This window comes from Vidua chalybeata, chromosome 1, assembly GCF_026979565.1.
Source record: "Vidua chalybeata isolate OUT-0048 chromosome 1, bVidCha1 merged haplotype, whole genome shotgun sequence".
NCBI classification, from domain to species: domain Eukaryota; kingdom Metazoa; phylum Chordata; class Aves; order Passeriformes; family Viduidae; genus Vidua; species Vidua chalybeata.
This window is the reverse complement of record NC_071530.1, coordinates 118,918,196-118,930,630: the sequence shown is the minus strand read 5'-3', so window position 1 is coordinate 118,930,630 and position 12,435 is coordinate 118,918,196. Positions and strand designations below refer to the sequence as shown.

Here is a 12,435-nt window from a genome sequence, read left to right as displayed (position 1 = left end):
CCTGTTTATATCATGCAGTAGTGATCAGACTGAAGTGTTCATAGATCTTGCTTGATCAGCATCTAAGAAATCAGAACATAATTTTCTTATTGGTTGTCAAAATTGATGAAGAGATACCATTTTGAAGGCTTATAAACATTTCTATGGTTGAAGTACAGGCAGCAAGATTGATGTCAGTTCAGTGAAAGGTTGTCTTGCAATAAAATCACATCAAGTGCTCTGGAAGCTTGATGTCAAACACATAATAGCAGTTTAGGTTTGCAGTGTCCCTCCCTGCTTCATAATGGCAAGTGTTTCAAATACCTACTTTTTCTGGCAAATGGATATTATGTACTCTGGAGACGTTTGAGTTATGTATTTCTATCAGGGATGTTAAAAGCTGACAGTATTCTCACTATGTCTTTACAATTGTAAAAAAATTAATTGTTTTTTTAATAAATAAAGGTAATCAGAGACTGTCTATATATTATTAAGAAAAACAAGACAAGGAAGCTTGAATACATTTAACAGATGCTTTTCTTAAGAAATTTTAACCATGTCTTCAACTGCACTTTACAGAATATTTACTGGATCTACAAGGTTGGATGGAAATGCTATTGGTAGGTTTCATCTCTTCCCTACCCCTCCCCACCCCTGTAAACTAAACGTTGGAAAAAGATTACATTAAAATCTGTGGTCATTCAACAGTGGATTTCGTTCGCTGGCTTTGTGCTGTGTCTATGGATGAGCTGCTGTCTGCTACCCACCCTCGAATGTTTAGTCTGCAGAAGATAGTAGAGATTTCTTACTACAACATGGGCCGGATAAGGTTACAGTGGTCTAGGATCTGGGAAGTTATTGGCGATCATTTTAATAAGGTATCCCTGTTAATGCTTATAGTGCCTACTCCTTCAGTTATTGATGCAGATTATTTTATTTTGAGATTTATTGGAAAATCACATGCTTATGTGAATCATAGTGGTTTTTCTGTCCTTCTCTGTAAGCTTAAACCAACAAAAAATGTAAAGCTGGAAAGACCTGCGAGAAGACAGAGGTACACAGTATAATAAATATAAAAACAGAAGTATACATTAAGTTATTTACCATTACTTGAGTCTAGAACTGGCTTCTGTTAGTTTTGTGCTGTAATTTTTGGGGGTGTTTCATGATGCTTGGTTTAAGAGGTTGTCTTCAAGTCTAAATTGACTCTTTATCAAATGAATGTTTGACTTGCATTTTTAATACAGCTGTTGAAGTCTTTTTTACATGGCTTGCTTGTTTTTAGGAGGTTTTAAATGTCAGGTTATTTAACGTATAAAATAGCTGGAATTAGGGATTACTGAATTGCATAAACAGTGTGGTTTCTGGAATTGACTACTGTTTAATTTTGTTAATTTTTCAGTACTGCTTAGTTCTGTTACCAACTGTAAAGGCAGCTTGTGCTGAATCCATAAGAATTCTAATGCAAGCTTACTCTGCATTTCTATTCTACGTTCTCAGGTTGGCTGTAATCCCAATGAAGATGTAGCAATTTTTGCAGTAGACTCATTAAGGCAATTGTCAATGAAGTTCTTGGAAAAAGGAGAACTTGCTAATTTCCGATTCCAGAAGGACTTCCTAAGACCATTTGAACATATCATGAAGAGAAACAGGTAATAACATACATTTAACTGAATTGCCTTGGATCACAAGCATCAACTTTTGCAATTAATATTTCAAATTGCTTTTGTAAAATCAGTCGTTAGAGAATTATACTACTTTAATTAATTATGTAATTTAGTTTAAAGAATTATTGTTTATTATCCTAATTTAGGTCTCCTACTATTCGAGACATGGTTGTACGGTGTATTGCACAGATGGTGAATTCCCAGGCTGCTAACATTCGTTCTGGCTGGAAAAACATTTTTTCAGTGTTTCATCTGGCCGCCTCAGATCAGGATGAAAGTATAGTGGAACTGGCATTCCAGACTACAGGACACATTGTCAGTGAGTATGAATGATATTCAGACATCATGGAAGGGAGTGTCACTCCAGAGTCCAAAAAGCCTGCATAGTAGACCCTGCTTCATGTCTTGGAAACAATGATTTACAATTTCCAATCAGTCCTCTGAGAAAATACCAAATTCCTTCAATAAGATGAGAGTTAATTGGTTTTCTTTATGCCTTTTAAAAAAAAAACTTGTCGTTTGTAGGTAAAGCAACTCAGGCCTTAGATATTCTAGTTAATGTGCACATTTTTATTTAAGTGAAGTATTCTGGGGTTTCCCCTACAAAAAAAAAAAAAAAGATGTACATATTTTACTACTATGTTGTTTGCTTTTCTTTTTCTGTTTTTCTGAATTGTGCTTGTGTAAGGAGAAAGTGCTGAGCTAGGGGGCATTGTGATAATTTTTTTCCTGTCTCTCTATTCTAATCTAGATCCCAGGTTTTAAGGGATCTCTTTATTCTGTCTGAACCTCTGCAAGTTTATAAAACTGTTTCATTGTTGATGAAGCATTTTTTTTCCTTCAAAAGCAGCTATTTTAAAACAAGGCAACATGTAGCTGGGGAGGAGGTCCATTAGTAGATGGGACTCCATGCTTCATGTGTCCCTCTTAAGCTGTGGTGACAGAGACTAGTGTTAAACCTATTGCTGTAGTCTTGCTTAACTGTTACATTTCCCTGCTTTAGTCCAGATGCTACCTTAATTTATTTTAAATACTCGCTATCAAAATGAAATGCCCTCTGTGTATTTTTTTTTAATTCCTTTTTTTTCTTAAGTTTTTCTTACTACTCGGGCATTTGACAGCACCAGTCAATGAACCAGTCTCTCATGACTTCTGTTACAGACAGTTCATATTAGAATTAATAGCTTTTAAAGCATGACACTTTTTTTCTTCTCCTGTTCACACTTTTCTCTCAGCAATCGTGTTTGAAAAACACTTCCCAGCAACCATAGATTCTTTCCAGGATGCAGTGAAGTGCTTGTCTGAATTTGCCTGCAATGCAGCATTTCCAGATACCAGTATGGAAGCGATCCGCCTCATTCGCCACTGTGCAAAATATGTGTCTGACAGGCCTCAGGTATAGTCTGTGTTAACTGAATTATAAGTGCTGTTACAAAGGAAAAATAATTATGCTAAACCTACTGGCTTCCCTTCAAGTTTCATGGATTAATGAGAAATGTACCTTATTCAGAAACAATAGGAGTGTAAAATGCCACAGGCTTTGAAAGTATCAGTGATTTTTCTATTTTTTTATTCCCCTTTGCCCATCCCTACTGCCCAATTCCACTGGTGACTCGCATTCCTGAGACCTGTTGGAAATCAACATATCTCAGGATCTGCTCTCAGCAGGGAAATGTGAAGAAATGGATTATGGCATAACCAAAAATGCTTGATATCCTCAAAATGTTATGGTTAGATCCTCACTTTCAGAGCTGTCTCTATAAAAATGAGAGCAAGAGATTCACACTGAACTGCAAGAAAACATTGGTGCTTGAATGTGTAATCTTGTTTATTTTTTAAAGTTTATTCATCATAATATACTAAGCATTAGTTTGAAAAACAGTTCACTTACCCAGTGTAACTGTTTTGATTGCCAACTCATCTGAGGTATCAGGGTATAATACTCTTGCAGGAGAGATTGTTGTTTACAGTCCAAATTGTGTTTTGTTTTGAAGAGTATAACTTCTGTGACTGTGTAACTGTTTCCTTCTGAAGGCATTCAAGGAATACACAAGTGATGATATGAATGTAGCTCCTGAAGACAGAGTGTGGGTGCGAGGATGGTTCCCAATTCTCTTTGAGTTGTCCTGTATCATCAATAGATGCAAATTAGATGTAAGAACCAGGTAACAATCAGTATTTGTAATTCAAATTTTAAAAGGCTTACTTTATATTTTTAAAACAAAAACAACTCTTGGTGAATGTAATCACTGTAAAATGACTTATGTCTATAATTCAGATGATACCACTGTGCAAACAACAAACACCTTTTAAATAGACACTGGAATATAGAAATTAAGTCTGTGTTCTGTACATTTGAAATTTTGATTTTCTGTTATAATAAACAACAAAGTTATGTAGTTATGATTGCATTCTGTCTTGCTCATCCCGCTTACCTTGGGGATTTTAAAATTGGTTTTATACCATGATTCATTAAGTGTTGAGGATTGCAGAAATGGTTAAAAAAAACAAAGCTGTACTCTGATCTCATGTAAAACTTGCTTATTTTCCTGGAATATGATTTTCCCTTGTAAAACATATTCATTTACAGTTCTGATGTGAAATATGAGGGGTTGTACACAAATAACTAAATCTACATATTGGCATGGGAGCTGTGCATCTGGACTCCATTTATAGCTGGTGAAGGTTAATAATTGTTTCTAGACTTTTGTACTTTTTAACTGGAATTATTTGTTTATTAATTTTTGTGGCCCTTGGTAAACGAGTTAATTTACTATTTTAATTTTAATTTACCACAGCTCTCAAAAATATTTTTGGCTATTGCCTGTGACTATAAAGTGCTTTTTTACAAGCTGATTTTCTACTTATATTTTGTGTACTCATGTGTGTGTATAATGTTCTCAACAGTATTTGAGTTTGTTCTTGCTGCTGTAGTTGTACTTGGTCTCGTTCTTGTCTTTTTGTAACTCTTGGTATAAGTTGTTCTTTTTTCATTTCAGGGGCTTAACAGTAATGTTTGAAATAATGAAGACATATGGCCATACTTATGAAAAACACTGGTGGCAAGATTTGTTTCGGATTGTCTTCAGGATATTTGACAACATGAAACTGCCAGAACAGCAGACTGAGGTGATAAAAGTGGAGGAAGATAATTTACATGAGAACTATATTTACAGTAGAAAACTGTACTATAACTTTGTCAAGTAATGTAGGGTAAACCTCAAAACTTGGATGGTGGACCTGTGGTTCTGGTAGCCTTGTTTTGTTTTAATGGCATTCTGTTGGCAGGTGTTGTCACTTTTTTCATTTTTGAAAGCCATATGTGTAAAAGGCCTATTAGTTTGCACTAGGAACAACAGAAGAATAGCATAAAATGCAATGTATCTAGGGTTTGTAAGAAGAACTGTAGCTTTTACATGTGATGTTTGGAATCTGACACACAATATGCTCACTTGAGTGAGGCTTGTAATCAGCAGTGAAGTCACAATTAGAAGAAATAAGTTCACAAACAAAACCCACCCAAAACAGCACTGTGCTGTCATTGCACACTTTTGGCCAGCCATCCAGGTTTTGATCTGCCAAACCAGAACCAGGTACTGTTCTGAAAAACAACTAAAATAGGCTTTAAAATGTAACTAATGTGTAAATTATTACTATTAGAAGTTAGATCAAAATGATCAAAACTGTTTGGGAGTCTCTGTCTGGCTATTTGTAGTAGGACATGTCTCATTTCATTAATTTTTTTCCCCAGGAAAATGCTTAAACACAACTTTAGCTTGGTGTTAAATCATTGAGCTAGAATTGGACACTAAGACAGTTTTTGTTTGTCTGTTCCTGTAGTTCTTTTTAAACCTGCTAGTTGGCAAAGCAGGAGTTGAGGCTCCAAATTTTGAGGTTTTGAGGTACAGAAATGAATTTCATGTCACTATAAAGCAAATTGAGTAAATACAAATGTTCATCTATATGTGTATCCAGAAGTTTCACCTTCAGGTTGTAATTCTTGGGTTTTTTTTTGCCTCCTAGAAAGCTGAATGGATGACAACTACTTGTAACCATGCACTTTATGCAATCTGTGATGTATTTACACAGTATTTAGAAGTACTTAGTGATGTTCTTTTGGATGATATATTTGCACAGCTGTACTGGTGTGTGCAGCAAGGTAGGAACTGTACAAATTATGTTAAAACAATGTTAACATTTACTCTGTTGAATGTGGATGAACAAATACACTGTTTGTCTCTTACAGACAATGAACAACTGGCACGATCTGGTACAAACTGTTTGGAGAATGTTGTCATCCTTAATGGTGAAAAGTTTACCCTAGAAATCTGGGATAAAACCTGCACTTGCATGCTGGATATTTTCAAAACTACAATCCCTCATGCGTAAGACAACTGTTCATATTTATACTTTCTAAAATAGTTTAACTACATTATTTACCTGTTTTGAACTCTTAGATATCTCATAGGTGGGGTAAACAAAAAACTGTTGAGTGTGGACTAAAGAGAAACAGACTTACTTGTGATGATAAATTAGGTATAGGCATTCTTCTGTGTTGTTAATGATGAAATGTTAAAAACTAAAATACTGTATAGGAGATAAGCAAAAAAACTCCCCAACAACCCGAGAATGTAACATGAATCAGTTTTAAGGTTTTGGATTTTTTTTTTTGAGAAATACTATCTGATTTTTTTGTTATTTTCTTTTTTTGTAATAGGAGATGCAGGCTTTGCTGTTTATAATTACATGTGGAGCTTTTTCCATAAAATACTAAAATACTGCAACAGTCTTACAGATTTAAGTCTCTGTGGTTGATGGTTAATTTCCATCATATGTTTATATGAATCTTAATATTTTTGTGAAAATTTTCTTGGATATTTGGTAACCCTTTCCATTCATATAACTCTGTGTGAGGTTTCTTGGAGTAAGGCTGCACCATTCCAAGTGCTATGTTTCATCCAGTTCATATTCTTTGCTTCTGAGACCTACTTTAGGCCTGAAGAAAACTGAAGCAAAAGAAACCTTCTGCATATCAGTCTTTCCTTTTCCTCTAAAATTCCTCCAATTTTAGAGTTGTATATCAGATAGCACTGAGAGAGCTTCATTCATCCATTAAAAGCTAAAATCTGTCACTACCTCACATATTTTTTTAAAGTAAGTAGGTATAAATTAATTCCATCAAAAAATAAGTATAAAATGAAGCTGAAATACTTGGGAGCTAGCAAGATACCTTCTGCATTTTGATAACTGCCAAAAATAAAACTGGAAGCCACATCTCTGCATGTAGAAGTCCAGCTGAATTAACCCTAACTTACTATGTCCTGTACTTGGAAAGATTTTGAAGTTAATATTTACTAGCAGAACATTTGCTTTGGTTTCAGCATATGATCAAAACCTAAATTTCTGGGTGTTCTTATAGTTGAATATGAGAATCCTTTCTAGAGCAGCATTTTGGATATCGTAATATTTAGACATACTCAAAATACTCTGTTGCCTTTAGTTATATCAAATTTGAAATATATGCATTATTCGCTTTGATGTTGAGGCCCTTCTGCTTCTCAAATGGGTTCTTTTTCTTAGGAGAGTATCCAACTCCTCCTTTAACTTTCTCTTTCTTTCTCTTTTAATCTTTCTGTACCATCTTTTGAGAACCTCATTATGTTATTCCTTCTTAAATTTCTGGAAGGTTCCCAACTTCCATAGCCTTACTTTGATTTTATGTGAGGGTACTTACCTTTTTTTCTTTCTCTTTCTGAGTCCTAGGAGGATACTTCTTTTTTGCCTCTCATTTTATGGGATCTGCTTATTTTTCTGAGACTCCTGGTTTGGCTAATATTTCGTATTTTATTTCTTAGTCCCTCTATTACCCTTTTTTTTTTTTTTTTTTTTTTTTTTTTGCAATGGAACTTCTCCTGCCTTCCCATCCTTAGTTTTTTTATTATTTTCTTTTTTGACAATGCAGTTTTAATACCACTTGTTGTGGTGGCTGCCTCAGTGCTTAGAGAAGGCAAATGAACTGTTTACCTCTGTCTTTCCATGCCTGGAAGTAACACAGTAGTTAATGTTGAAATGAAGACAGACAAATCACACAGTGGTATATATGAAAACTTTATGGGCAAGTGCTTTATTGCCAATTGTCTTCAAATAGTCAGAAGCTGCAAATCTCTGGAGTGTAAAGTATCTTCTGGCAGAAGTTTTTATTGGTCTGATCAGGTGGGGTTGCATTTGTTCATTTTTAGCATTCATAAGAAACATCTTCCAGGTGTTGTGCAGCTTCTCTGATTTAAAAGCTGCAACATTGGCTGCACGAGTTCTTAGTTGCAGTATCAGCCTCTGCTGATTCTTGGCAAGTTATTTTTTGCAAAGAGAGTTGATCATATTTCCTTGTTTGGAAAATGTACTATAATATTTACTCAGCTACCAATTTCTGCAAGGATCAGTTACTAGAAAACCACAAACCATGCTGCTGCCAAGCTTCTACAGATCACTTGATGATAGCTGAAGATACTAATACAGAATGGCTGAAGTTGGAAAGGGCTCTGGAGGTTTTGTGGTCCAACCACTGAGCTCAGGTATGGCCACCCCAGAGCACTTTTCCCAGGACCGTGTCCTGACCTTCAAATATCTTCAAGGAAAGAAGCTCCACAGCTTTTCTGGGCAACCTCTGCCTCGTGCTTGATCACCCTCACAGTGAAAAAGTGTTTCCTAATGTTCATAAAGAATTTCCTGTGTTTGTGCCATTGCCTCTGGTCCTGGCATTGTGAATCACTGGAAAAAGCCTGGCTCTGCTTTGCCCCCACATTTCAGGTATTTATAGTATGTTGATGAGATGTCCTGAGCCTCTTCTTTTCCAGGCCGGACAGTCCCTGTTGTCTCCAACTCTCCTCATGGAAGAGATGCTCTAGTTCCTTCTTCACCTTTGTGGCTTTTTGCTGAACTTTCTCCAGTAGCTCCGTGTCTCTCAAACTGGGGAGCCCAGGACTGTCCATGGTGCTGGGCAGAGGGGCAGGGTCCCCTTCCCACCTGCTGACAGCCCAGGATCGTGTTTGCTTTCTCTGCAGCAAGGGCACCCTGCTCACTCATGTCCAGCCTGGTGTCCACCAGGATCTCCAGGGCCTTCTCTGCAGGCCAAGCTGCTTCCCAGCTGGGCAGCCCCCAGCAGATCCTGGGGCATGGGCTTGCTCCTCCCCAGGTGAAGAACCTTGTTCTTCCCTCACTGAACTGCTTAGGGTTCCCATCAGCCCACTCCTCCAGCCTGTGGAGGTCCCTGTGGATAGCAGCATGACCCTCTGGTCTCAGCCACTCCTCCTACTTCTGTGTCATCCAGCTTCCTGAGTCCTCTCTGCCCCATCACCCAGATCATTAAGATGGACAGATTGGACCCAGTGTTGACCCCTGGGGTGTACCACTGGCCTCCAACTAGAGTCCGTGCACCTGATCACCGTCCTCTTGGCTTAGCTGTTTGCTCATCTAGCCCATCGATTTTTGCTTATTTTAACAGTTTCTTTAATTTTTATTGTAGTTTCATTTCTCTTCTATTTATAATTTTTGTTAATTTAAATTTTCTGAAGTTTCATGAGAGTGAAACAGGCTTTCTGTTGCTGAGAAATCCTCTCGTCTTCAAAAAATTCAAGAGTTAGAATTGGTTCCTTGCACAAATTATGATGGTCTGGCCTCTACTGGCTCATAATGGCTCATTGTCCCAATGCCTCAATTTATGTTCTTGCAGCTTTCAAGAATCAATTTAGTTCTCTGTTCTACTTTATTTGTTGCCTTATTACATGCCTCAAGATTTTATCTTATCTCCAATTTGTCTTTTTAGTTTTTCAGTTATCAGTTTTCTGGAGATCAGGGATATATTCATTTAGGATGCTTAACTTGGTGTAAAAGCTCTCTCTTAGGAAATGCAGACACAAATGTCCAGTATGTGTTACCTCACACAGATTGACACTAAAGTGTTTGAGATCATGACAATGACAAGTAACTCCAATCTTACTTTGCAGCAGTAGATTGGATAGAACAAAAATCGATGGGACAACTTAGGTTATTTAATCCAATTTCCCTCGATTCTTGGCAGGCACAGACAGTCTCAGAAAGTTAGTGTAACATTACTCCCAACATTAGTGTAGAAATGTTTTAGTGCTAAGGTTAAGATCCTCGAGACAGCAGTGTCTTATAGGAAATCAGACAATCAGAAGTATTGTCAGTGATTTGATACCTCATAACAGCAATGAATCCTGAGTGGAAGTGGTGAATTTTTAAGTGGAAATGGAAACATAATCCTGGAATATACCCCAGAGAGAGAATGCAAAGCATCTCCAAATGTTCATGTGATTTCTTCTGGAGTAGATTCATTCCTTATTCTAGATCAAGTTTAAGGCAGTGTGGGAGAAAAGGGGACCCACTAATGGCACTAAAACACTGCCTTAAGACAAATCCAGTATTTCTGAGAAAAGCTAATCCACCTTGATATAGTCCACTTGTCCATCCAAGGTACTTGGCAGAAATGTTGAAGTTCAACAAACACAGTATTAGTATTACACTTTTAAACATGTGAAAAAATAAAGTGCACTTAGAATTGAAATTAATGCAAAAAACCCACACCATGTTGAAGGGGACTTTTCAGAGTGTTGGTTCTGATTTATAGTTCAAACTTAGTAAATCTGGGACTGGTTTTGTGTTTTCAAGGCTGCTGACTTGGCGACCGGTCGGTGGGGAGTTCTGCTGTGGCTCTCCCTCTGATGCAAAAGAAAAACTGGTAAGCTGCTGAAATAAAACAATAATTTAAGATTGCAAGAGCTCAGTAGAAATGTGTTGTGATGTAGAATAGGTGAAATATAATAGGTTTAAATACATTTTTCAGTTTTGATTTACTTGAATTTTTTTTTCCAGCTCAAGTGCTATTTAATGTTTAAAAATGGCAAGGAATTAACTGATAAAGAAGTATGTGTTTGTTTGCAGCAAAGTTGACTTTCAGAAATTGGCTGTAGGTAGTTACCTGTGTTTGTTTTAGGTAATGTCCTGTCTGGCAGGTTTCTCTAATACTGTATTTGGGCTTTGAGTTGTTTCGTGGTTTGGGTCATGATTTTCTTTCGTTTTGATGTACAGGAAAGAAGAGAAATTGCTGAAGAGGGATAGATTGACAGATTTACTTTTTTTGCCTCCAAATTTTCTCTTGTAATAAGACCTTAGATATCTATTTAAAGTAGAAAATTTGTATAACCATCAGATTTCTTAGTGTTGATTGCATAAACTGATGTGAAGTCTGGATTTGCCTGCAAGTGACAGCTCCTGTAGCTGCTTTGCTGCTGCTGAGAATTAGTTTAGCTTTTGGACATTCTCACAAGATTGCTGCATAAAGTTATTTATAGATTAATGGAGCGCTTGATACAAGTTGCTCAAGGATAATGGTCTAAGAGCTTTACTAAGAGAGACTGACTCCCTCCATTTATCTTTATGAAGTGTTACCATAATTCTGCTTAAACAGAGTAAATGTTTGTGAAGGCCAGTTCTCATTATATGGGTATTGTACCTTTGTGCTGTACCATGACTCATTTATAGTGGTTTGATCTAAACATATTTGCTATATTCTTGATCCATTTATGTCAAATATTATAGCATGTGTAAATGGCAAATAAATGTCTTAGTCTTGACTAAATTAAAACATCATTTCCCTTTGAAATAGTTTAGCATTAATGTTTTTAAAAATTATTTTTGTCTTCAGTGTAAAAGGATATTTTGCAACTTCAGAATTAACAGAACTTGTGTAATAAATGATACTAAAGGAAAAATATTTTGGCTGTCTCATTTAGTAGGATAGAATCTGTGCAGGCTTTGGATATTTTCATCTCATTTTTCTTTAGGTTGCTCAAATATGATGGAGTGTTTTGCTGTCAGTAGACATGATACCTATTAAAATATACATTTTTACTTAGTAGAGATGAAAACTTTGGTTATCTACTGATATGAGAAGCTGAGGTGTTCTTTATAGGAACCTGCCAGTAAACCTCCTACTCTTGATCTGGTAAAAGCTGTAGTAACTCTTGGGTGACAGAAGAAATGCTTGGAGGGCGTACAAAAACCTATCTGAAAAATGCTGCTCATTGCCTTTTCTTTGTACTTAAGTATTTGTTACTTGTTAAATTTTCAGTTCTTTCTTAGTAGCTCATCTTTCTGGTACTTCTTTCATGAATGCTTATAAAGCAAGTATGACCAAAGAGAATGAAAGTGCAGAGTTGAAACAGCAAACGTCTTGAGCTCTGAAGAGCACAGCACTATTACCAATTACCAGAAGTCTTCTGTAAATTAATTACTTTTTTTTTTTTTTTCCTTTCTTTTCAGGATACAATCTCCCAGAAGTCGGTAGATATCCATGATTCCATCCAGCCTCGATCCTCAGATGGACGCCCATATCAGCCCAGCACAGGCGCCTCGGTAGCGGAAGAAACGAGTAAAGCCAGGCCAGCAGCAAGTGCGTGCTCTGCAGGGGTTTGGCATTTGGTATCTGTTTAGAGTAGTATGGAGCAGATGTATGATCTATTAGTTGGAGCCCCAGCTGTGACTTCAGAAACCTGATGTGAAGAAATCACATTGTTTAAATTACTGTCTTCATGTAGTATGACAGAATTCTCTTGGACTCCTGTGGGTCCACATTTTTTGCCTGTGTTTTAAAAATCTAAGAGTTCAACTGCAAGCTTGTAGGCTTTTACCCAAAGCAAAATATTAAAAATAGTAGTCTCCTTACAGTGCTGTGTGAGATTTCTTTTCTTAGGAGCAGGGATTTTCCAAT

General features: G+C 36.6%; 1 protein-coding gene across 1 annotated transcript in view; it reads left to right on the top strand.

Annotated features, from left to right (window-relative positions):
- ARFGEF1 (ADP ribosylation factor guanine nucleotide exchange factor 1) overlaps positions 1-12,435 on the top strand; it is an 84,973-nt gene that overhangs the window by 67,568 nt on the left and 4,970 nt on the right. Inside the window, exons 24-34 of the mRNA XM_053965802.1 lie at positions 559-599; positions 688-857; positions 1,480-1,631; positions 1,793-1,965; positions 2,882-3,042; positions 3,681-3,811; positions 4,646-4,775; positions 5,670-5,805; positions 5,893-6,031; positions 10,335-10,404; positions 11,988-12,117. Coding sequence (XP_053821777.1) covers positions 559-599; positions 688-857; positions 1,480-1,631; positions 1,793-1,965; positions 2,882-3,042; positions 3,681-3,811; positions 4,646-4,775; positions 5,670-5,805; positions 5,893-6,031; positions 10,335-10,404; positions 11,988-12,117 — 1,433 coding nt within the window. The remainder of the gene's footprint in view (positions 1-558; positions 600-687; positions 858-1,479; positions 1,632-1,792; positions 1,966-2,881; positions 3,043-3,680; positions 3,812-4,645; positions 4,776-5,669; positions 5,806-5,892; positions 6,032-10,334; positions 10,405-11,987; positions 12,118-12,435) is intronic.